General features: G+C 36.6%; 1 protein-coding gene across 3 annotated transcripts in view; it reads left to right on the plus strand.

Annotated features, from left to right (window-relative positions):
* Window positions 1–26884, plus strand: part of Hace1 (HECT domain and ankyrin repeat containing E3 ubiquitin protein ligase 1) — a 102491-nt gene that overhangs the window by 11901 nt on the left and 63706 nt on the right. For 2 of the 3 annotated variants that reach the window (XM_005368627.2, XM_026789985.1), the window contains exons 5-7: window positions 6953–7028; window positions 13076–13207; window positions 24933–25015. In XM_005368627.2, coding sequence (XP_005368684.1) covers window positions 6953–7028; window positions 13076–13207; window positions 24933–25015 — 291 coding nt within the window. Of the gene's footprint in view, window positions 1–6952; window positions 7029–13075; window positions 13208–24232; window positions 24295–24932; window positions 25016–26884 lie in introns of those variants that run through there. The other variant, XM_026789986.1, reaches the window with a different exon arrangement.

Here is a 26884-nt window from a genome sequence, read left to right on the forward strand (position 1 = left end):
TCTTTCTTTCTTTCCTTCTGTCTTTCTTTTTTGGTTTTTCAAGGCATGTTTCTCTGTAGCTTTGGAGCCTGTCCTGGAACTAGCTCTTGTAGACCAAGCTGGCCTTGAACTCACAGGGATCTGCCTGTTTCTGCCTCCCTATTCCTGGGTTTAAAGGTGTGCACTACCACCACCGAGCCTTATTTTTAGTTTCTTAAGGATTTACTTTTTCCCTTTAAAATTTAGTAATTTATCGAATTTTCCTCTTATAGTTTTTATCTTGTAAATGGAAATTTATTATTACTTGGCTATATGGACAGTCTACTTGGTGTTTTTCTTGTCTCTTTTCCTGTTAATCTTTCCATTCTCCTTGGCTTATTTGTAAAACTATTTAGTTATTTTTATTAGTGGAAATACATTATTAATATATTATGCAGTTTATAGTTGTTGGAGAATGAATTGTTTAAGAGTAATCCTTTTGTGAAGGGTACTTTTCAATGCTAAAGTATATTTATTTACTTGCTGACACTGCTGAAGATTGTCCAGCTGCTGAGCTCTGTCCCCACCTGTTTAGCTGTTATCTTAGTTGCTTTTCTTGTTGCCCTAATAAAGTGCTTGGACAAAAGCACTTTAAGGGAGAAAGGGTTTGTTTTGCTCCCAGCAGCTTGGGGTTTTAGTTTATCATGGTATGGAAGTCAGGGTAGTGGCAGCTGGAAGGATCTATTCACCTCCCATCCATAGGCATGGAGGCAGGATTTCAGTCGCAGATGGTACAGGGCTTCCACAGCAATTAATGAATCAAGATAATCCCTGAAAGCATGCCTAGCAGCTCCTCAGCTGACTTTAGACCTCCTCAAGTTGACAGCTGAAATTAACCATCACAGCTGTGAGAAGTAACTACTAGTATTTCCAAAATGTGAAATCTTAAAGATGCACCTTGTTGGCCTCTTCCTGATAATGTTCTGATCATTACTGATTAATATCATTGCAATTGTGTGCTATTTTAAGCCCTACTATGCGTGTGTTTTCTTGTCTTTTTCTGCCATGTAGTTCAGTAGGTGTTTTGTCTCTTTGCCTTTATCCCATGTGCTGGTTAGTTCCTTGTCAACTTGACAGCTAGAGTCATTTGGAAAGAAGAGAACTTCAACTGAGAAAATGCATCAAACAGATTGGCCTGTAGGCAAGTTTGTGTGACAATTTTTTGATTAATGATTACTGCAGGAGGATCCATCCCACCACGGGTAGTGCCACTGCTGGGCAGGTGATCCTGGGTTGTACAAGAAGCACTCCTCCATAGTCTCTGTTTCAGTTCCTGCCCCGAGTTCCTGCTTGGACTTCCCTCAGTGATTGATTGTGACTGAGACATGTAATTCAAATAAACCCTTTCATCCCAAAACTGATCAGCATTTTAACACAGCAATAGAAAACAATTTAGAACACACTGGTATTTATTTGTTTATTATAATTCTGTTGGATTAAAGAATGATACTAAAATGATGGAAATAAAATTTAAAATGAAAACAAGCAGCTTTTGATCTAGGCCTTTGTAAATGGATGTTTCCTGACCACCCAGTCCCAAATAACCCTCTCAGGGACTGAATATGAATTACAAATGCTCAGCCGATCGCTTAGGCTTGTTTCTAGCTAACTCTTACACGTAAATTAATCTATATTTCTATTTTTGCTTTATCATGTGGCTCATGACTTGTTACCTCATTTTCTGTATGTATGTCCTGCTTGCTCGGCAGCTGGCTGGCATCTCCTCTGACTCCACCCTTCTTTTTCCCATCATTCTCAATTTGGCTTTCTCACCTAACTTCCTGCCCAGCTACTGACCTGTCAGCTTTTTATTAACAAATGTGAGTAATACATATTCATAGTGTATAAAAAGATTGTTCCCCAGCATTCCTTGCTTGATGAGTTTAGATTTGTAAATCTTTTTCAGACATTGTAAATTTTCTCTGTCAGTATAGTTCCTATTGTGTATCTTTTAACTAATCTTAGAGATATTTTTATTTTCTGAACAGGAATTTCATACAGTTGACATAGATACATATGTGAAATGGCTATGGAGATAAAGTTGTCCATCTTATTAACTTGATGCCAAAGTTTTTTTTTATATAAGTTTATGTATATTGAACCAAGATGATGTGAACCATAGTTATATCAAGGTCAGATAGGGAAAAGGTATAGTATTTGGTCTAAAGTCTTAATTGGTATGCTTCACGTCATTTGATTGTGTACCTTTTTATATGGGTGGTTTTTTTTTTTGCTTGCACATTATTTCTATGCACCACTTTTTTTAAAAAATTTATTGTGTATAGAGTGTTCTGCCCAGAAAAAGGCACCAGATCTCATTATAGATGGCTATGAGCCATCATGTGGTTGCTGGGAATTGAACTCACAACCTTTTGATGAGTAGCCATTGCTCTTAACCTCTGAGTAATCTCTCTAGCACCCTCTGATTGTGTAACTTTGATAGGTACCAAAGTACCAATTAGACAACTATATATTGTAATATGTCACATCCAAAGTCATAAATTATTTATCACCTTTTAGATACATTAGTTATATTGGAAGGATAATGGCAGAGATCTTTTTTGAATGGTCATATATCTTAGAATAGTTTTCAATAGCTACAAAGGAAAGGATAGCTTGGTGCATGGGAGGGATGAAAAAGTTCTCTTAGACACAGTGTGTGAGGATCAAGGAATAGGTGTCAGGTTTGAAAGACAGGATGGTCTTGGTGTTCTTCTGAGATAAAGTCCTTTTAAATAGAACATGCAAGGTACTTTTAATCATTCTTGTCAATAGTAATTGAAAAAGTTAACATTTTGAAGGTTCAGAAGGAGGGCAGATAATACATAATTCACTTAGCAATCAGCAAGATGAGAAGGTGCAGACTCCCTATGTCTACCAAGAATGCCATGACATTCAGTAAATATCTTAACTTTCATTTTTTATTGAATGGCTCCCTTGTTTAATATGGAAGTGCTTACTAAGTGGCTGATAAATGACTGAGTATTCAGCTCTTCTGGAGTCACTTGCATTTTCAGAAATAGCTTTACACTATAGTTGCAGTTAAATTTGTTCGTGTTGAAGTATAAATCATATAAGAATTTTGTCTTTTTGGCTGGTTTATTTTGCTTTCTTTTGCTTTGTCAACTGTTGTTGTGAAATGGATAATATATGCCTGTTGGCCTGCTTTAGCTTTCGTATTTCTTCTGTCATCATTAGTGTTGCCATTTAAACACAAGGTCTTTTTGTAGAGCTCAGGCTGGCTTGAATTTCCAGCAGTTCTCTTGCATCAGCCTCCTAAGTGGCAGGATTGTAGGCGAGAGCCATCATGCCTAATCTCCTTTCTAATAAGTCCCATTAATCTGTTTTAGCACTCTGTGTCATTTAGATCACTAGAAGCTTCCTATAATTGTTGAAGTATATGCGCAGGAAAATTGTTGTTTCTTTATGTAGGAGATCCAGCCTACTCCCCATTATATGAAATATTAAAAGGAAAGACTTTGAAATTATCATTTATCTGTAGGTTACAGATTAGTCAGGTTTGAAACATGATTTTAAGAGTATTTGGAGGATAAATTATGAGTTCATAAAAAGCAAACTTGCATCAGTATTTTAGCTGTAAATCTTAGCAAAAGAGCTGCTCAGTTGTTTGGTTGTTTTGACAGAAACTGGAAAGTAGTGATAGTGGTTATTAAATAAGAAAGGCACAATAAATTTTTATCATCTTGTCCTGTACCTTCTGTGATTTGTGTTTGAAGAGGAGAACATTAGAGGTTGTTACTTTTCTTCAACCAGCCTGCCTTAAATGCTTTCTCAGGTCTGCTTCCCTGGCCCATTTCCACCTGACTGCTTGTTTTGAAGCGGTGCCAGTGGTCTGCTTTGGATTCTGAATTGGTTTTAAAACTCCATCTGGATGGACATAGTCATAAGTGTACATTTGGAACAGAATTTTTTTTTTAAATTTAATAACCGTAGTTGGACTTTCTTTGGAACACCAGCTCCCAGATAATGGCATGGAAACATTATTAATTATGAAAGCTTGACCTTAGCTTAGGCTTGTTCTCAACTAGCTCGTATGACTTAAATTGACCCATTTATGTTAATCTATGCTCTGTCACACGGCTTGTTACCTCTCCTCAATATAGTATACATCCAACTTCCTTTGCATCTCCCTGGTGGATCTCTGCCCCTCTGATTCCTTCCCAGAGTTCATATCTTTGGTGGGAAGTCCTTCCTATTCTCTCTTGCTAGATATTGGCTATTTAGGTCTTTATTAAACCAATCAGAAGGTGCTTTGGCACAGACACATCTTGATAGTGTGTGAAAAAAATTATCCCACAACAATTTTATTATTTTGAGAATTTTGTACATGAACACTATATCTTCATCATTCCCATCCCTTCTCTTTCCCCTCCAATTCCTCCTGTTCCCTTAATAAATTCACTATCTCTTAATTATTATTGTTGTATGTATGAATATATGTATATGTAATATATACATACATGTATATAATAGTAACTAGTCCTGGATCAGGCTCTAAGGAAGTTTTGTGAGCAAACTCAGTAGGTTTACTGAGTTCATTTTGCTTTACTGTATGCATGTTTGTTCAGTGCTGACCACTTGTGGTCTTTGTGGGAACTCATCTCTTTGGGAGACTGGTTCTCTCTCATCAGGCATTGACCACCTGTATCTCTTCATCTGGGGTGAGACTGTGGAATTTCCCGTGCACATTGTCATGTCAACTGGTGTTGGTGTTACGGCGGTCTTATTTAGGCAGTCATATTGTTGATAGTAGCTTCCTTGTTATATATGGAAGACACCTTCACACAGCAGATGTTATATATGTAATGTTATATAGAGAAGACACTGTCGCACTTTCAGATGTTCATTATCAAAGTTTTAGATAAAACTTGTAAGTAAGAATAAATGTAAACTCAACATTTATTCACAGCTTTATTTTCCATTTCTTTGAGTATAAATTTTAAATAATATTTAACTTTGTTTCAAGAGCAAAAATCAAAATAAAAAAGTGGTTTTACTGTGCTAGCTATTTGCTCTCAGGTTGAATGTTTATTAATAATTGATAAAGTTTTAGTAAGATTTTCTGTATAACTGGCTATGTTACCACTAACATGATTAAACATGACACAAAAAGTTGTTGAACTAGTTGAGTAAATCTGTTATGTACTCTGTATGCCATATATTGTGTTTGGTATAGTACTGTATGATAATACTTTATCCATCATATAATACATACATGATATACTATATTATGACTTATTCAATTAGATTATAAATAGCTTCATGTCACAGGTTATATCATAGCTCCTCAATTCAGTGCTGAATATATATATCAGTTATCTGTCTGTCTGTCTCCTAAGTAGATTGCCAGAGGGATACCAGTAGAAAATGAATCTTTAGAAAGTATGTGGTTCATAAAAATCTTGAGCAGGTATTATTAATGAAGGTGAATTTAAGGTAAATATTAGATAGTAACTAGGATTGGATTAAGTTATAAAATGAAGTGGGTAGGTAGTTCAGAAGCACAGAAGACTTATTTGAATAGACACATATTCAAAGCCACACAAAGTTCATTGAGTACATGAGAAGATGCTTAGCATCAGTAGTTGGGAAATGGAGAACTAATGAGTTACCATCTCCACTATAAAATGGTGACTATCAAAAAACATACCATAAAGCAAAAACATTGTACCAGCTCCACTATAAAATGATGACTATCAAAAAACATACTATAAAGTAAAACATTGTACCAGCTCCACTATAAAATGGTGAAACAAGACGTTGGCCAGGCTGTGGAGAAATTGGAGCCCATGTAGGTGGCAGTGTAAGATTAGGTAAAGCTGCTGTGAAGAACAATGTGATAGAGCCTCTGAAATGTAAAAGTAGAATTGCTGTATGATCTAGCCTTTTCATGTCCAGAAATACTCAATCAAAAACAAAGTACAAAAAATTTTTGTCATTATATGTATATCAACATTGTGTATAATGGTCAGATGTGGAGTAGCCAAGTGCCTGTCAGCTGATGAGTGGATGAGAAAAGTTTAGTATATACAGATAACAGAATAGGTTTCAATCTTAGAAGACATTATGATAATTAAAATACCATATAGATCTGTACCCTTAAGAATGGTTAAGATGAACTGGGCATGCCTTTAGTCTTAGTACTTAGGAGGTAGAGGCAGCATATCTCTAAGTTGGAGACCAGACTGGCTACAGAGTGAATTCTAGACCATCCAGCAAGGGCTGTGTATTGAGACCCTGTCTTAAAGAATCAGTCAATTCATCAAACAAAAATGGTTAGGATGATAAATTGTATGTTAGATATATTTACCACATAACATAATTTTTAAAAATTGTGGGCAGAGAGGGGTACATATATATGTGTTTTACTAATCCTCTGATGATGTTTTTCATCTTACTGGGGATCAAACCCAGGGTTTCAAACATGCTAAGCAAATGCTTAACCACGGTGTTATATATCCAGCCTGTTTTTTTGTTTACAATCTGTTTTAGTATTTTAAACATTTTACAATCATGAAAGTAGGAATACAACAGTATAGTATTTTTCCTTGTCCATTGTGTATCTTCTTATATTTCAAATGAAGATTGTTACTCCATTTGGTTAGCCAAAACTAGACATTTCTAATAATTTCTTTTATTTAGTCAAGACTAGAAATTCCTCAGACGTTTAAATGATAATTTGTCCAAGTGAAATGAAAAATGGGTTGTAGTTTTTCTTTAATTTGTCATTTGGGTCATAGAAACAGTTTTCTCTTTTATTTTAAAGTAGTATTTACTTACATATTGAAGCTATAGTAAAGTTGTGGCTGGAGATATCATCTAATACTGGTAGTTGTAATTTAATACATAACTGTCATGTCATTTGTATGTTTCCCGTCTTAGTTATCCATTACTGTCTTTTTTTTTTTTCCAGACAGAAGAAATGCATGAGTAAATTACTGGAGTACAGTGCGGATGTCAACATTTGTAATAATGAAGGCCTTACAGCAGTACGTGGTATCAGTTTCATCTGAGATTAAAAAAATACTCTGGAAAATGATGGTGAATGTGCTGTTAGTGCAAATTATAGTACAAGTTACTTCTGTAAAGTTCTTGTGACGTATCCAGTGAGTTTATTAAGAAATGTAGTATTTACCATGTTCATCTTGTCTTTAGATTTATAACTTTCATTCACTTTGAAGCCTTATTCCTGTAGTTTTTGTCACAGACTTTTAGGGGAGATTTTCTTTTGAAGTGTATTACCAGCTGGGCTGGGCATGGTCTCACACACCCTTAACTCCAGCACTTGGGAGGCAGAAGCAGTTGGAGCTCTGTGATTTCGAGTTTGAGGCCAATCTGGTCTACGTAGTGAGTTCCCGGATAGCCAGGATTACATAGAGAAATGCTGTTTCAAGAAACCAAAAACAAACAAACAAACAAAGTATTTTGCCAATTCATTATACAAGAGCTATTTTCCATTATGGCTTTAGGTAACAAAGGGAACGAGAGTTCACTCTATCTACCCTGTACACAGATAACCACTCTTAGCATCCATATCCTTTCAGGTTTGCTTTATTGTATTTAAACCATTAGTTTTCAAAATCCATTTTGCTGTTATCATTTTCCATGCAAAAATAAGTTAGTATGCTTTTGATTTACATACTGGGAAATGGCACTGCTGAAGGGATTATTAAAAAAATCACACAATTTTAATCAAGTAATTATAATTTATTTGAGTAGTATTTATTTTTGAAGTAGAGATAAAATAATGTGATCACTGTAGTGAAGACATAGCAGAATGTGTTTCAGCTCCTGTGTGCTGGGATTTCAAGTGTGTCCTATCATACCTGGCTTTTATTACATCTTTTTTTTTTTTTTTAAATGTATGATGTAAAAGAAAGCTTTCCTGAGATTTGAAGTATTCTGTTAGTGGCTTAGTATAGAGTGGGCCTGATCATGAAAAGAATCTGTAATTCCTGTGAAAAATCCATGTTTGTCTATATTAGCATCACTCATAAGGTAATCTTGCATTCAGAATTCAGAATGCTTAGAGATGGGATATGCGCCATAAAGTTATAATACCTTAGAACTGACACAGATCTTTCTTTCTTTAGGACGGTAACTTGAGGCAAGCTAAAATATTGATAGCTATCATATTTTAATTGCATAATTTTGTGTCTGCAAAATTTTCTTCATTCTTGAACTTTAAGGAAGATAGAATAGAAAAATTTTAAAGTCTTTTATTTAAAAAAAATAGTGATGCATCTACCTAAAATGATTTTTTGCAAGGCTTCTCATAAGGAAGGCCTCTTGGCCTTTTCTCCTTTAAATTCCCAGTCTAAGCCTCCTATCTCCTTAGGAAATTCTTTTCTCTTTCAGTAGATTTGGAAGCTGTGTATGTGTCTCTATATTTGAACAATGCATGGTAGTGATCATTTTGGTTTTAGACATCACCACTTAGCATTTGGAGATAAATCTATTTTTCCATTTTCCCATTCATTTCTTCATTTATAAGCACATTTTTCATGTCCTTCCAATACAGTCAGTGTAATTTTAGTGCATATTTAGCACAATACATATCTGTGCTAAGAATTTGCTGTAGTTACTTTTTTCCCTTGCTTAGCATTTTGTTCTATGGTTGATGCTTACCTTTAAAATACTGAGGTAATTGTGGACTGCAGGTTCTGTAGAGATCCTGTCACATTTCTTTCTACCAGTTTCCCTGGACATTTTATAAAACTGTAATATGGTCCTGTGGCGAGGATGTTGATTCAGTCCATCTGACTGAGGCTTCTCCAGTTTGATTTGCATGTGTTCATATGAACTGGTTCTGTGTGGTACTATGGCCTGTGTGTTCACGTGATTATTACCCCAGTCATAGTTTCAGGATTTATAGTACCATAAATATTGTATAAATATTACTCTTTCTTCACCCTCCTTTTCCATCTCCTTCTCTCACCGTGCTCAGCCTTTGGCAACCTTTCATCACGCCTCGATTCTACAATTCTGCCATTCCAAGGATGTTAATTAACAGATCCTGCTGTATTGACACTTTCAGGCTCGGCTCATTTTGGGTTTATTCCCTGGATATTCATTTGGCTGTTGTGTATATCAAAAGTTTGTTCCTTTATATTGCTGGATAGAATTGCATGGTGTCTATGCTGCTCTTCAACCTCCTCACCTGTTAAAAGACACTGGAATCCTTTGGGTTTTTGGATGTTATCAGTAAAGCTGACAGAAACATATGGTAATGTATAGGTTGTATTTCCTTAGGATAAATGCTTAGGAATGAAGATACTGTGTTTCATGCTTGCTTTTTAAAAGCACACTATCTAACTGTTGGCTATAGAGCTTATATCCTTGCCATCTCTCCAGCCCTGAGAGTAGTGCTTCATTAGATATGTCATTTGCAAGTATTTTCTAAATCTTTAGTTTGTCCTTCCAAATACTTCACAGGGTTCTTTTAGAGACAGCCTGATTCTGTAGTTCAGACTGCCCTAAAACTCAGCATATTCTTGCCTCAGCCTCCCAGGTACTGAGTGACAGGCGTGTGACATTACACTGGGTCACAGGAGTAGTAAAGGATTTTAATTTCAACAGGTTTTTCAATTTGTACATCATGCTTTTGATAGCAATTTTAGAAACTCTTTGCTTAGCCCTAAATATTGAAGGTTTTTTCTCCCTGAAAGTATTAATAGTTGTACTTTTTCTACATCTGAAGTTTCATTTAATATTTTTAAGAATTATGAAGCTTGGGTTGAGGCTCAATATTTTTGTCTGTGAGTGAATGTTCTGTTCCAGTAGTACTGGTTGTTGAATGGTTATAGTCTATCCATAATTCATCTGTGTATTTATATCTGGGTGTGGTGGCACACACCTTTAATACTTCACTCCAGAGGCAGAATGGGAGTCTTATCTCTGAGTTCAAGGCCAGCATGGTTTACTGGGTGAGGCAGGGTCAGGACTGCACAGAGAAATCCTGTCTCACAAGCAAACAGACAGACAGACAAACACTGTATGCATTTATTTCTTCATGAAATTGATTTTGCGTCTTCCTCAGAAATTCATCTGGGTATATTTGTGTAGTCCTTTCTAGGCTGTGTGTTAGTTGTGTTGATATATGCATATGCTTCTCTGCCCATACCACACAGCCTTGATTCTTGATTCTTATTATTGTAGGATTATTATTATTATTATGATTCTTTCTTCAATGCCTGTGCTTCTCTGCCTGTACCACACAGCTTTGATATTTTATTAATGTAGGTATGTTATTACTATTACTGTATGTAGTAAGTCTTAATATTAGAAGAGTAATTCTTCCCGTGTGTGTGTGTGTGTGTGTGTGTGTGTGTGTGTGTGTGTGTGTATGAAGATTGCATTAGCTGTTTTGGTTTGTGCCTACAGAAGTACTTGGATATGATTGATATTACATTAAACTTACTCATTAGGCCTTTGATTTCTTTCTTCCATTTTTAAATTTTACTTTTTAGTTTTACATATCAATCCCAGTTCTTCTTCCCTTCCCTCATCCACTACCCCCTTTTTTTCACCACCCCACCCCATCTGCTCCTTAGAGAGGGTATGGCCTCAAATGGGGAGTCAATGAAAAGTCTGTCCCATCTCCACTTTGAGGCATGAACCAGGCCCTCTTCCCGTGTCTAGGCTGAGCAAGGAAATAGGCTTCAAAAAGCCAGTTCTTGTACTAGGGTTAGATCCTGGTCCAGCGGAGAGGGCCTTTCCTATTTCTGTTGCTTTGTGAGCCTCCAGATATTCCTGTCTCTGACTCCCATAGGAGTGCTGGGTTCACAAATATCTGCCACCACACCTGTCTTTTCCTCTTGGTTTTGGGACAAAACTCATGGTCTGGAGCTGTCACAGCAAGTGAGGAGCTTTTTCTGTCCTTGTCAGGTTGGTAAGTGGTAGGGATCTGAGAGTCTGAAGTTGTCTTGGACACATTTTCAGCTGATGTGTTTGTGATGTGAAGTATGTTCTGTCTTCTACCTCAGGAGGCCCATGCTGCTTAACTACCAATTCTGGAGCCTTTTAGGGGTTCTCTTGTCTCTTTATTTTTATTGTATCTGTATTAATGTTCTATCTGCTAGTATGTCTGGTCCCTTCTGGAGACTAGAAAAAGATCCATTAGAACTGGATTTTCAATGCTTGTGAGCCACCATGTGGGTGCTCAGAACTGGACTCAGTTGCTCTGCAGAAGCATTATGTGATTTAACCACTGAGCTACCTCTCCAGTCCCCCCACATGCCTTCTTACCTAGCTTTTGCTCTTACTTAGGATTCGTTTTTTTTGTTCTGACATGACAATAAATATTATCTGACAAGATAAAATGTAATATGTGCTTTCCAGCTTCCAAAACTTGTGTTTCTCCCTTGTCTTGATGGGCAGGTTCCTTCAAAACTGCTCTTTTACAGCTATTTTAGTGCAGTGGTGTTAAAGCTGATAGATAATCTAATCAGTTTGTACTTTGAAGACAGCGAAGTATATCCTAATGTTTGTAATGGAAAAAAGTCAAGTGAAAACTGTATAAAACACCTAGTCTGAAAAGTCTGAAAATGTCTGCTTCCCACCCCTATTTAGTTCTGAGTATTGAACTTGGAGCATATATATACATACATACGTATATGTATGCTAAGCAGGAGTTTAATATGAACATATGAACCATATTGTTAATTTCTGTCAACTTGACACAAATCCTAATCACCTGGCAAGAAAGACCCTCATTTAAGTATTTGCCTCCATCAGACTGGACTGTGGGCATGCCAGAGGAGACATTTTGTTTCTTCTTTTTTTCTTAAAAGATTAAAATAAAATAATTATGTGTATATATGAGTACAGTGTCTAAAGAATATACACACATACATGCGCACACACATACACACACCCACACACCTGTTCAGTCCCTGGAGTGTTACTTGTGTTCATGTTTTAGGACTGATTATTTGGCATTGGACAGCTTATTTCTGTGCTCTTCTCTGGGGAAGACCACCTCTGCTGCTTCCAGTTTTCCTTAGTTGCCTTTGTTTCTTTGTGTATTGATGAGGTCCAGCATTTTCTTGATTAGTGATTGATGTGGAGGGCTCAGCCCACTGTGGATGGTACTGCCCCTGAGTAGGTAGGGCTGGGCTGTAATAGAAAGGTAGATGAGCAAGCCAGGGAAGCAGGCCAGTAAGCAGTATTCATCTATGGTCTGGGATGAGTTCCTGCCTCCAGGTTTCTGCTTGGGTTCCTGTTCTGACTTCTTTCAATGGTGGACTGTGATGTGGAACTGTAAGCCAAATAACCCCTTCCACTGCAAACGGGAACAATTCTTTTTGAGACAGGATTTCTTTCTTTCCTCTTTTGAGACAAACTTTCTCTGGAAATCAGGGCTGTCTTGGAAATCACTGTGTAGACCATACTGGCTTCGAACTCAGAGATCTGTTAGCCTCTCCTTTCCCAGCTCTGTGATTAAAGACATGTTCCTGACACTGGGTTTCTTGTAATTTACTGTGTGGCTAAGGTTGGTTTTGATTTTCTGATCTTCTGCCCCTTCCTACTGGTGCTGCAGTTACAGGTTTGTTCCCTAGCTTCCTCCATTCTCCCTAATTGGAAATTTAACATTGTCTTTTAGTGGTACTATAGGTATTTTATAGTTCTTTTAAAAATTATTCTTATGTATTTTATTATTAGTGTAGGATATATTTGCTGTTCATAACTACAGGAAGTATGTTTTATTTGAATATCCATTTGCTTCTGGAAAAGAAAGAATACTAACCTGTTTTCTCTAGCATCAGCTGTGTTGAGAGGCTAGTGTCATCCAAGAAACAGAGTATTTGGTGGTCTAAGCCGAGGATACTTTTTTGAATCCTTCAGTTCTTGAGTTTGTAATACTTCATGGTATAGCTAATGTCTTGATACAATTGTTTTTCTCATTTAAAAGCAGGAAATTTTTTTTTTACAGTGTTCTTTGAATATTGTGCTCAACAGAGAAATAGTATTTTGTATGTACTGACTTTTACGGAAACTCCACTGCACAAATGCTAATAATGAAATGGCTTCGCAGATACACTGGCTGGCTGTGAATGGGCGGACAGAACTCCTCCATGACCTTGTGCAACATGTCAGTGACGTGGACGTTGAGGATGCAATGGGGCAGACAGCACTACATGTAGCCTGCCAGAATGGGCACAAAACGGTAAATTCCTCCATGAAGATGGTAAAGGAAGTGCATGCATTTGTATTAAAATCTTGAACTCATGAGAAGTTTTTCATTTTGCATATTTGGGAATATGCAGCATTATAGGAAAATACTGTTTTCTATTTTGTATGGCTTTCTGACTAACATTCTGTCTGGGCAGAAGTGCTTTTTGCCTTTGCTCAAAATAGTTATAATTTTGATTTTATTTCTGATTCTATTTGTAATAAATGACTGTCTTTGAATATATCTTTACATAATAAAAGTATGACTTTACATGTATTTTAAGCAATTATGTTTAGTCAGCTTTAACAAGTACCTTTTCCATTTTTTATTATTAAGTGTGAATTATGAAATCAGTGAGTAAGGTGAATATTGATACTGCTTTGTAAGATTTCCAGCTGTGTTATCCTAGTTTCTGTTTTCTCCAACTGGTGGAAGTAACTTTCCGCAGATTTCTATAACCCTGCATTTGTTCTGTGGTGTTAACCTTCCTGTTGTTGTCTAGACATTTAATTAAAAATAGCTTTTTCATTAGGAAACTGCTGCTTTATATAAAAAGACAGAGGGCTTACAGTTTTAGATTTTCTGTTTTACTGTCTTTACTGTTTAATTTATGTTAAGATTTTTCTTTCACATTTAACCTCGATGATGAATGCAATGCCTTTACTTGCTACCTAGCCATAACCATAACAAGATAAGCTGAAAATAAGTCACTACTAAAAGAAAAAGCTTATTTGTACATCTTCTTCTAGATACATACTTTCATTTATTTCGTTTTATTTTTTGAGATGGACTCACTATGTAGCCCTGGCAGGCAGGGAGCTCCCTATGTAGATCAAGCTGATCTTGGACTTACAATCTTTAGTTTCTCTTTTGAGTGCTTGGATGCAGGCATGACTACTGTGCCCAGGTCACAATCTGTTGATTTATTTTGTGCCAACTCTCAGTCTTATGTCTTTTGTTGGGAGACAATATTGGGATCTAGATTTCTGGTTTTTTTTTTGGTTTTTCGAGACAAGGTTTCTCTGTGGTTTTGGAGCCTGTCCTGGAACTAGCTCTTGTAGACCAGGCTGGTCTCGAACTCACAGAGATCCGCCTGCCTCTGCCTCCCAAGTGCTGGGATTAAAGGCGTGCGCCACCACCGCCCGGCTTAGATTTCTGTTTCTGTGTGTGCGTGCATGAGTGTGCACAACCTTGAGTGTAGTACCATCCTGCTTTCTTTTACTTGGACTTAGGGTCTTTCATTGGCCTGAAGTATCACTGAGTAGGTTAGGCTGACTGACCTCTGAGCCCAGTGATTTGACTGTCCGTGCGTCCCAGGAGCTAGGATTACAAGGTGTGTCACACACCTTTCTGTTTTTCACAGGATGCTGGCATTCTTTAAGGTGGTGAGGCTGAGGTTAGCTTGTGTATAACAAGGGCCTGGGAAAAGAGATGGAAGATCTTTTCTCTTTCTTGGAATGTCTTCTGAATACCTTTGTTCATCTGTAGATTTTTTTTGGTTTGATTGTCAGAAAAATATCTAAGCATTTTCAAGTAGTGTTTCTTTTCATTAGTTCATCATTTCTCTCATTCTCCCATCAATATTATTGGTTTTAAAAAATATGACATGTGAAAAAAATGAAGTATCTTGATTTAAGTGACTCAGCTTTCCCCCCCTCCCTTTATGTTACCAGAGCTCAAACCCAGAGATTCATTGCCTGAGCTGTGTGCCCAGTCCCAGTGGGCTGCGTTTTAGAGAAACTACTGCATATTAGAAAATGAATCACTTATAGCTTTCAAGGGATAGGAAAAAGAACCTACCAGATGAACAGAATGTCACTTACTAAGACTTGTAAACCTTCTATTTGCTTAGGAACCCCTGGTGTTATAATTGGAAGAAACTCAGAGAAGCTAACTTCAGCTGTTTGAAGCTAGTATAGAAACAAGGGTTAGTAGGAAAACCTTGGTTTAAAATATACTTGGAGATTATATTAAAAATTTGGATTTGCCTTATAAAGTTATTGAAAACTAGATGGTGTAATAGTATGCCATATGCTTTACATCCTAAAGCAAGCATTATAAAATAATGGAGAATTCCTCATAGTCATAGAATGATTGAATGCCCAGAGGATTCATAGTGAACTGAGGTCGTTGAGTCTGAAGTGCTCTGTAACTTCCTGTGGATTTTCTTGGGTGGTGAGTTAAAATGGCCTTTTTGTTTTTGTTTTTTCAAGACAGAGTTTCTCTCTGTAATAGACCTGACTGTCCTGGAACTTGTTTTGTAGACCAGCTTGGCCTCAAGCTAACAGAGATCCACCTGCCTCTGCCTCTGCCTCTGCCTCCCCAGTGCTGGATTAAATGTGTGTGCCACCCACATCTGGCTAGTGTATATGTATTTATAGAACAAAATATAAAACTTTTTAGAGAAAGAAACGGTATTAAAATATCTCTGAAAAATCTTGCTAGCTAATTCAAATTGAAGAAAACAAAATAATAATAATAATAATAATAATTATTATTATTCAGTGAAATTTGCCCTTGAATTTCATTTTAGAGTAAATCTAAGGAGTTCATGAAAATACTTTGAACAGATGCTGGAGAACTCAGAAGCTTTGTGGAGTATACAAATAAATATGTATTCTTGCCTTTTTGACAAGAAATGCCTTTTCAGATTTATGCTACTTTTCTAAAAGGTAAAAGACTTGGAAAACAGATTTTTTTCATGATTAAGCATTTAGGCCTGAGGTTGGGGCATAAGCCAGTGGGTAGGCACAAAATCTTGGGTTTGGTCCTCAGTCCAAAGGGGCAACAACAGAAACTGGCTTGAGTCTCTATCAGTTTTCTGCAGTCAACCATGAGAATGCCTAACAGTGACCTTTGAAGTCTCCATAAGGAGGATGGGGCCCCACAATAACAATTTCTCCCAGAATATGATAACACAACTAAGCTGGAAAATACCACCTAAATATCAGTGTTGAACTACAAATTGCTCAGAATAATTTTGAGGTTACAAGCTGATATGATATACAGCCTAACAGACAACTCTAGCCAGGACTTGAGACAAACCCTGCACTTTCCCATTATGCAGAGACTGGACAACAAATGATACAGCTACCTTTCCCAGTACTTGACAATTAGCCCCAGTTTTTCTTTTTAAGATCCCCTAAAAAGATACCATCATCCCCAGACAGCAGGATGTAAATTTAAGAATAGGATGCCCACATTCCCAAGAGGTGGGGAGTGTGGTTATTTTGTTATTCGGTGGATTATGGATCTTTGTCATTGTTTAGGGGATTGGTTATTATTGGCCAAGTTGTTATTGGCTATGGTCAGAAAAAAGTTAAACAAGGGATATTAGATTAAAGGTTCTTGTTTTTAAGGTAGTGAATATAGATATGATAAGATAAAAGGGTAGCTTACTGAATTACTCTGAAAAGAAAAAAGGGAGGATATAGATATGATAAGATAAAAAGGTAGATTATTGAGTCTTACTTTTTAAAAGCAACTACTAGTTTTCAATGTTTTACATTTGATTGGACCTTTCTATATTATATACAAATTTTATATGTTAAAATTTGAGGTTAATTTTTTTAGCATATACTGTACATACATTTCTATTCTTGTTCAAGGTATTGTACTATACAAGCCATTTAACAATGTAATACAAATTTCTAGTCCTTGAAAGTTTTATTACTTACTGTTTAGGATAATGAGGAAATACAGATTAATTGTTAATAACTTATTATAATTAAACTTCTCATATTAGGTAGATTTTCAAGGTCAAACAAAGATATGTTTTAGACATGTTATTTTCTACAGAATACAACTTTTATTAAGATATTTTAATAGCATAGCATAGGTTTTTTTTTTTCTTCTTTTTGGACAGTAAGGCATGTCTGCTCTTGGCAGCACCAATCTACTCCAGAGAAGAAAATGGTCATTGAAGAAACTTCACATAGTGTTTACTTTTCTTGTAGCAAAAGTAAGCCCCTGTCTCTACTGCTGACAATATTCTATCCTAATTGGACAAGCAAGACACAAAAGAAAGTGACTGCCAAACATTGTCAAGACAAAGAGGGGGCAGTCCTTCTGAATATCCCGCCTCACAGAAATGTCTGTCAGATATGCTAGGCCTGTTGGCCGAAGATGTATGTCCTAATGCTGCCCTAATGTTGCCGAGGAACCGTGGGTGACTGTCCAGAGAGATAGCTGTTTCTGTCACTTCTCACATTTGGTTTTGAAAGTCATTTGCTTACACTTCCTGCTTACTCCGTTAATATTATTTCATTCTTGGGTCTCTGAAAGAGTTGAAGACTAGATAAAGTTTTCCCTGTTTACCTGAAGCAGAAAGCAGTTATGTTAGAAAGTAAATTAGGTATATGACTTTGGACTCACCAAGATAGGATAGATAATGGAGTATTTTCTCTGAATTTGTCAAAAGCAAATGGACTAGATAGTATTGATGTATTTATTGCCTGTATATATTGTATATAGTTATTGTACTTTATAATAGTTTTTCTTTTTTTTTCTTTTTTTTTTTTTTGGTTTTGCGAGACAGGGTTTCTCTGTAGCTTTGGAGCCTGTCCTGGAACTAACTCTTGTAGACCAGGCTGGCCTCGAACTCACAGAGATCCGCCTGCTTCTGCCTCCCGAGTGCTGGGATTAAAGGCGTGCGCCACCACTGCCCTGCTATATAGTTTTTCTTAACATTAGTAGTTAATAGTCTTTTGTATTTTAGACAAAAATGGGGAAAAGTAGTGATATTTCATTTGTATTTTAATAAATAAATAAAGCTTTCCTGAAGATTAGAACTCTAAACAACCACACTAGTCAGCTATAGAAGCGTGCAGTGGTGGCACACACCTTTAGTCCCAGTTGCCACACTAGCTAGCCATAGAAGCTTGCTGCTGGTGGTGCATACTTTTAATCCCAGCACTAGAGGGGAATATAAGGCAGGATGAGATAGGAACTCACTTTCAGTCTGAATATTTCATAGAGATAAGATCTCTCTAGTGGCTTGGCTGTTTTGCTTTTCTAATCTTCAGCCCTGACTGTCTAAGAACCCACTTTGTAGATCAGACTGGCCTTGAATCCAGAGATCTGCCTCTTCTGCCTCCTCAGTCCTTTGATTAAAGGCACTTGCCGCCACTGACTGGCAGTGATATCTCTATTTCTACAAATAATTATATCTGATTTATTTTATCTGCTTAAAAATCTTAGTTTTTGAAAATATTTAGGGGTTCAAAATTGAATCAGAATTTTTGTCAATTATGTTGTGCCTTATTGACTGAAAATTTCTAAGTAGCCTTGCTTCAAGACCTCTGATATATTGAATAAGTAAACACTTCACCTGAGTTTTGTCTATTATGTACACACTAGCATATTTACATAGTTGGAAATGTGTTAACTTTTAGTATTTTCAAGACTGTTTACAGTCTTGGCATGTTGGTAAGGCTGGGCAGCAGATACCTCTGTAATTTTTTGTAGGTTTTATTTTTCTTGATATTTCACTTCTAGATCATGAGAATACTTTGTTAGGAAGAAAAGAATTTGCTGTTGCAGTTAGGCCTTTTGCTTTATCATTGACTATTGTCACTGAATTATCTGGGAATGACTTGTTTGTTAATTAGGCATGATAAGGGCTTCTAGAAGGCTCACCTCCCCATGAGGGCTCAACAGGAAGGTGATGGGAGAGCTGTGAGGGGCCTCTGTTGTGGGGAGAACTTAGATCCCTTTCTTTACACTTGGTCCAGAACAGGGTTGAAGAAATCTTGTGATTACCTGTTACTTTCTTGCTTTTGTTTCTATTATGGTATGGAATTAATAGTTGATTGAGTTTTAGCTGTCATTCCTATTCATGTTTTAAGAGCTTTCATGAAAAAGATCAGCAAACAATAAAAAAGATTAGTGGTTGATGACCTTTCAATCACTTTAATGCTATAGGAATTAGTAAAGGAATTTTTTTGCATTCATATTCTTATCGATCATTTTTTCCTTCCTGTTAGAATGAGTAGTTTCTTCCTGTCTTTTTGTAGGCAACATTTACCTACAAGTGAATGCTTAAAACTTATCTCCTTTAATAGTTGCATAGCTGCTTGGCGCGGGTGCTGCACAGTGAATTTAGGTCCTTTGGAAGAGCAGCAGTCTCTTCAGTCTATATTGAGAATATTAATTAGTGTAATTTTGTTAAATAAGGAAGGAAAATACATACCCTGATGGAAAAGAAAAAAGCTGGGATAAGCAGTTGCCACTACCTTCATCAATGTGTTTTATCAATGTCTTTTAGAACATACAAGGATATGGCAAGTACATAAGAAAGGAATGAATTTTTAATGTCTGTAGGTTATACGAGGATATGATAGGAACATTGACAATTTATAAGTCTTGCTTTTTGTCTTTGATTTCCTTGAAGTTTAACCACTTAAGAATATGTTAGTCTATGGATAAAGAATTTTATCCTGTGAGCTCTACAGTATAAATGAAAATGCAGAAGCACTGAAAAAGTATATGGTTTAAGAACCATTTAAGAATCAAATAAGTGACTGTTCAGCACTAGGGGAGGATGAGTGCATCGGCATGCTCTTTTTTAACTTATATGACTGAGATGATATGTCCTGACCAAAAGTAGCTGAAGGGAGCAAGTGGTTCGTTCAGCCTGCGAGTCCAGGCTATCCTCATTAATTCAGGAGCCAGAGACATCAGCTCTCACTGTCTTTGCTGTCAAGAGCAGATGGAAGTGCGCCAGTTCAGCTTGCTTGTTACTCAGCCAGCTTTCCTCACTCGTCAACAGTTCAGGGCCCAGCCCATGAAATGGTGTCTCGATTATTCAGGGTGAGTCTTCCTGAATGGACTAGCGTTTTAGACAGTCCATCACAGACATTTCCACAGACCAACGTGATAAAAACAGTCATTTGTCACTCTTTCTAGGTGATTCTAAGTTATGGCAAGTTGACATTTACAAGTAAATAGCACATTCTATAATTAATGTAGTTTATGAAGATAAAACTAGGGAGTAATAATGAATTTATTAAAAAAAGTGGGAGTTTTTAATTCCTCGAAAATAGAATAATTATTTTGATGATGGTCTTAGGTTTTTTTAAAAAAATTTTTTTAAAGATTTATTTATTTATTATGTATACAATATTCTTTCTGTGTATATGCCTGAAGGCCAGAAGAGGGCACTAGACCTCATGGTTGTGAGCCACCATGTGGTTGCTGGAATTGAACTCAGGACCTTTGGAAGAGCAGGCAATGCTCTTAACCGCTGAGCCATCTCTCCAGCCCCTGGTCTTAGGTTTTAACCTCTGTTTTTATTGTGTGATAGAACATAAATTACCTTTCTGGAATCCAGAATATCTTACAGAAGTAGAGTTATTAAATGAATTGATAGGTACTTAGTACAGTGTCTGGGCACATGTTAAAGTTATTCATATTATTATACCATTGTATTGTTTTAACTGTAATGTATATAAAAATAGTATATTTTAATATCTTAGCTTTTGAGTTGTTAGGTGTGAGGGACATGTGAACCTTCTCTTTCCATATGGGCATTTTTCATGTATATATGTATGCCTGGTGTACTAAGAAGGCATCAACTCCTCTGGACTGGGTTTGGAGTTTGTTATAGCTGCAATATTGGTGCTGGGAATGGAACCTGGGTTCTCTGGAAAGCAGCCATTAGTCTTAACCGCTAAGCCATGTCTGTAGCCCCTGGACTTGTGTTTTCTCTGTACTTGCTTTCATCATTCCTCAATCTTCTGGGAGACTTAAGTTCATTGTCTATAAGTTCTATAAACAGTGGCCGTAACTGCTGTCTGTCTCACTCCTGCTTTAAGATCAAATGCAGCTGTTGGGGTAGAAATCTTGAACGGTGAAGTTTTGATCAAAGTGCCCACATAAGCCTTATCTTGAAAAACAGGACTCAGATGTGCATGCTTATGTATACTCATGCAGGCTCATGTGGAGGCCAGAGCAGGTGTCAGATAAAGCCATCTCTTACTGCTTTGTACCTTAGTTCTATGGGACAGAGTGTTTTCATTGAGGGCAAAGCTCTACCAGTTCAGTTGGGCTGGCTGGCCAGTGATCCACTTACTTCATCCTTGGTTTATAGGTTATAGGCATGTATGGCCATAGCCTACTTTTATGTGGGTGCTGGGGATTCAAACTCATGTCATCTTGATTACCCACTGAGCCATCTCCCGAGTCCTACTTTATCTAAATATAAAACATAGGAAATACCGTATTACAATCTTTTGTGTTTGCTGCTGAGAATTGAATCTAGGGCTTTGAATATACTAAGCCCATCTAAAGCAAAACAAAGCAGTCCCTCTTCCAATTGCATTCCTCCCTTGAGCCCCTCTTAAGACCGGGCATTCTCATTTCCCCTTAAGTTATGTTTGCTTGCTTTCAAAAGCAACAACAACAAACTACAAATGAGCACCACTATTTAGATTTTAGAATTCGTGTTGGGATATAAGTAAATTCAGGCACTAATATAGGACTACTCTATCTTTAAGTCTTTTACTGAAATCTTTTAAAGAAAACATGGCAGTTCATTAAATCATCTTTCTTTTAAACCAAGATCACCTGAAGAGGTGAAATTCAAGTTTTAAGCTTCTCTTTGGTGCATTTCTCCAAATAATAAGTTACTATGACTGTTTTTCAGTTTTTGACACTTGTATATTAATTGTTTCTTTATGGATTTATACATTTTTTTAGGCAATTTAATTTATGTATGTTAAGTTTTTTTTTTTGCTGATGAGTCAAGTTGTAAACACTTTAATATATATACATTTTTTTTTTTTTTTTTGGAGTTTGTTTTCTTACAACTTATTCTGATCAGGGTTTCTCTCTCCTAGCTCCTCCCAGATCCTTCCCACCTCCCCACCCACCTGACTCCATATTCTTTCTTTTTAGAAAATAAGCAAAGCAATTGAAGAATGACAACAGAAATACGAGAAATATAGACATACGTATATCCACACAAGCAAAATCCATAAAAACACAGAATTGGAAACTGTAATATATAGGCAAAAACTCAGTAAGGCAAAAATGTCCCCCAAAAGAAATGTGAGATTAAAAGCCTATAAAAATATCATGAGTTTTTTCTTTGTTGGCCATCTCCTACTAGGCATGGGGCCTTAAGTGCTTAATATCCCCAGTGAGACTTCTTTGGAGAACACTAAATTTTCTTTGGCAAGCAGTTGTCAATAGGAGATACCTTCTGGCTAGGGATAGGAGCTTACATCCATTCCACCTCTCATTGTTGGGACCAAATCTGGCTTGAACCTGTGCAGGCCCCTGTAATGCTGCCAGTCTATGAGTTTATATGTGCATCAGTCCTGTTGTGTCAGGAAGACTCTGTTTCCTTGGTGTTTTCCATAACTTTGACACTTACAGTCTTTTTACATCTTTTCCCGAACTCTAAGGGGAGGGTTTGATAAAGGCATCTCATTGGATTGAGTAGTCAACACTCTTGAAGTTAGTCATTCACTGTGCATGTGTGTGTCTGTGTGGTGTGCATGTTGAAATCCAAAGAGAAGATTGTGGAGTCCTTTATCTCTAGTCCCCAGTAGATCCTGGGCACTGAGCTCAGGTCATCGGGCTTGAACCCTGAGCGCCCCAGTTTCTCAGTTTTCTCTGTGTGGATCAGCAGTTCCCCCTTACATCACCTTGTAATGTCACAGTGCTGTTGTTTACAAACAGATTTGTTAGATAACCTGCCAGTTTTGTTTTCTCCTAATCTAGATATTTTTAATGCCTTTGTGTTCAATTTCTTTTATTTTGATTTCTATATTATCTGCTTTTTTAATTTCTTTTTTTTGGGGGGAAGGTTCTAATTTCTAATTCCTTTGAGAAAGAAGTATTTTAGGAATGAGAAAATATTATAGATAAGTAGATTTTGACCATATATTTGAATAATAACATGAATGACTAGAGATTTATATGTTTGAAATAATTTAAAAACCTTGAAGGCTTTAAAAAATTGCTTAAATTCCAATGTTGCATTTATGAAATTTAGTATTAGTCAGATTTCAGGTTCTTGCTGAGATTTTACATACCTTTTACTAGATATTTTTTTCATCTTGTTTTCTGTTTATTTACTTTTTCTTTCCTGTCGATGTCCCAAACATCATTTTTCTAAACGTTAGTTGGATTGTTATTTCTTCTGTAAAATTGTACATTTTTTTATTTTCTAAATATTCTCCTCCCAGGTTCCTACCCTCATTCTATGGTTAAAATACCCTTTTCTTCCTTTTTAGAGTTTTATCTTCTCTTCCCCCTCTTCTTTTCCCTCTCTCCTTCCATCCATCCTGTTCTTTCAGATAGGGTTTTGCTGTATAGTTGAGACTGACCTCCAACTTGCTTTGTAGTCCAGGCCAGCCCCACCTTGGGATACTCCTGTTAGCCTCCTGAGAGTTGAGGTTATAGGCATGTACCACTCTGCCCAGTTAGCTTTTTAAATTCTTTTTTTGTCGTTCCTTTTTTGTGGTTGTCTATATTTTTTCTGAGTTTTGCTTTGATTTGCCTTTTATCCACAGGGTAGATGTTTCCTTTAACTGTATTTTAAATATTGTCTGTCCATTCATATTTAATGGTGAGACACTAAGGGACGTTCTATGAGGAATGAATTTATTACTGCCTGGTTTAGCTGTATTCCAAGGTGTCTAGTGACAATGTCCATATTTTGGACTCATTTTTTTTTTGGTGAGTGCTGTCCAGCACATGATGGAATGTTTTTCTATGTTCCTGATTGCTCATTAGCTAACCAGTAACACCCTCTCTTCCTAATCGTGAAAATCAAAGTATTTCCTGGAATTGTGAAATGCTCTCAGAGGAGAACTGACTGACTTGCTCAGTGTGCTCTTGTCCTCTTCTTTCTCTTGTGTGGGTGTACACTGTGATTTTGTTATTGACATAGGACTAGGGTTTAGAGCACCAACATCCATGGTCACTCTAGAAGTAATATTGAAAAATTTTAATTCCAAAGGTGTTTTCTTTTTAATGTTTTTATATGCTTTCTTCATTTTGTTTTTCCAGGAGAAACTCAAATGAGGACCATAGGAATAAAACTAGAAAACATTATTTTAGAGGTTTTTCAGGTGGGCTTTGTTCTGTCCTGAATCTCAGATGTGTATTTTTATGATTTTATGTGAACTCACTTTCTCTTGGTAGAAGTCAGATGACTATAGGGGAGAGGGTACATATGATTGAGTTTCAGAGAATTTGAGCCAGCATGGACTTTTGTTGATCGGAAAAGGGCTTCTTAGCTTTTAACATGTTGTACAACAGTTATACTCAGGCTTTGGGAGAATTACAGCTCTGTGTGCATTTCCCCGCAAGAAGTAAAATGTTTAGTTTTAAAATTTAGATATTTAAAGGTGTCTTGTTTGCTAGCCTTATATATTTACAATATATAAATTACAAATAAAAACTCATTTCCTTGGTTTCACTAGTCACATGAGTAGTATGTGACTGTTGAAGGTCCTCTGATCGAGGGCCCCCAGGCAGAAACACTTTGTATCACATCGACAGTTCCACGTAGACTGTGGAGTGCCTGAGTGTCATTGAGCTTTTTATAGTTGGACTTATTCACCATCATACATCATGAGTCTGTACACTCATTTTCTTTTTAAAGCTTCAAACTGTAGGAAGAATTCTCCTTATGTGGATTAAAGTTCTAATAATTGTGTCTTTTGTTTGACTTCTGTGGGTTTACTTTTAACCTTTTTCCTCCCAGACAGTGCAGTGCTTACTAGACAGCGGTGCTGATATTAACAGGCCGAATGTATCAGGAGCCACTCCATTGTACTTTGCTTGCAGGTACGATATTTTGTATTTTCAGACATGCTTCCCGTAATGAATGTTATGTTTCAACTATATTTTCACACATAAATATTTGTGTATGTTTTCTCAAACTCTTGTTTTCCTACAAATGCTTTGCTTTTATTAATATGATAAATATTCTGTTACTTAATTGCAGGAGAGAAAGCATTTTCTATTTATATGATTATTGCTATTTTGAGATACACTCTTACTCTGTAGGCCAGGGTTTAGAACTCACAATGTAGCTCATGGCTGGCCTCCAACTTTAGGTTCTCTTCCTCCAGCTTCTGTAATGCTGAGATTATAAATTTGAGCCATTTTGATCAGCATTTCAATTAATTGCCAGTGCTTTTATTTTATCAGTGGGGCTGTTTTATTTACTTGAATACTTCAGTTTTAGGACAGAATAGTAATCCAGTGAATTCCATATCTTATTAAGTACCTAGGTCTGATCCTTTGGGAAAAACTGTTGAATATGATTGGTATATGTTATGTATTCTGTTTTTTTTGCTACTGTCTTGATTATTTTTCTTGACTTGGTCATTTGTTTCTTAACTTCTTAAAGGACTTTTAGAGGACTTGCCTAGCATGCACAAGGCTGTTCTTTCATCCCAAGCATCAGGGCAGTGAAAAAGCTGACCAAAACATCAACAACACAAAACAAATGCTGAAGAGTAATATAGTAATTATATACACACACTTGTTCCATACACATATGCCTGTATATATTTGTAATCTGTCACACAAAGGTAGTTTGCAGTTAGTAGCAGTGCAGAAAACTACTGTAATGGTTCTTTTTGCTCTATAGTCCTATGGTTGTCCCTTGGTATCCTTGGGGATCGGTTCTAGAACAACCTTCTCCCTGATGGATAGCCAAATATAATATAAATTCCCCGATATAAAATACCAAAGTATTTATATGTAATCATCCTGCAGCTTAATTATCTCTGTATTACTTACATCTACTATAAACACTGTGCAGATATTGTACCGTGTTGTTTGAGTAGTGATAAGCAATGAAGTATGTACATATTCAGTACAGAGATAAAGTATGTGCATATTTAGTACAGGTACAACAGTTGTATGCCTGACCATGTTTTCAGTCTGTCAATATGGAACCCATAGGTGTGGATGGCTGATTATATGTTAATTGTAATAATCATTCATTTAGATTTTTATAGCGACTCTAAAAATTTCGTATCCTATTTTATATCATTTAAAAATTATTTTTATTTTGTGTGTATGGATGTTTTGCCTGCGTGTACACAACATGCATGCCTGTTGTCTGTGTAGCCTAGAAAAGGGTGTCTGATCTCCTTAAACTGGAGTCACAGATGGTTGCTAGCTGCTACAGGGATGCTGTGAATTGAACCTGCATCCTTTGCAAGAGCAGCAAGCATGCTTATGTGCTGAACCATCTCTTTATCACCATTTTACTACAAGTTTATTTTTAACAGAAAGATGTGCCTTTTCTTGTTTCAATTGGTATCTCTGATATTATCTTGTTCAGACTGATACAGTTCATCTATTCATTTTGATTTTATCAATTTTAATTATATGTGTGTCCATTGTGGGTACATATACGTATTATAGGTGCCTGTGGAGGCCAGAAGAGGGTTTCAGATAGAAACTGAAACTGGAGCTTGAGTTAGAGGCGATTGTCACTGACCTGCTCTCCTGGAAACTGCACTCAGGTCCTCTGCAGGAGCAGTGCATGCTTGTGACTGCTGAGCTTCTCTTCATCCCTCTTTATTTGGGGCAGTTTACAAAGCACTGTAGTGATTCTTTCATGTATTTTTTTAAATTGTAGTCATATCATTTCTCTCCTTCCCGTTCCTCACTCCACTCCCATGCAACCCTACTTGT

This window comes from Microtus ochrogaster, unplaced genomic scaffold, assembly GCF_000317375.1.
Source record: "Microtus ochrogaster isolate Prairie Vole_2 unplaced genomic scaffold, MicOch1.0 UNK37, whole genome shotgun sequence".
In the NCBI taxonomy this organism is placed as follows: domain Eukaryota; kingdom Metazoa; phylum Chordata; class Mammalia; order Rodentia; family Cricetidae; genus Microtus; species Microtus ochrogaster.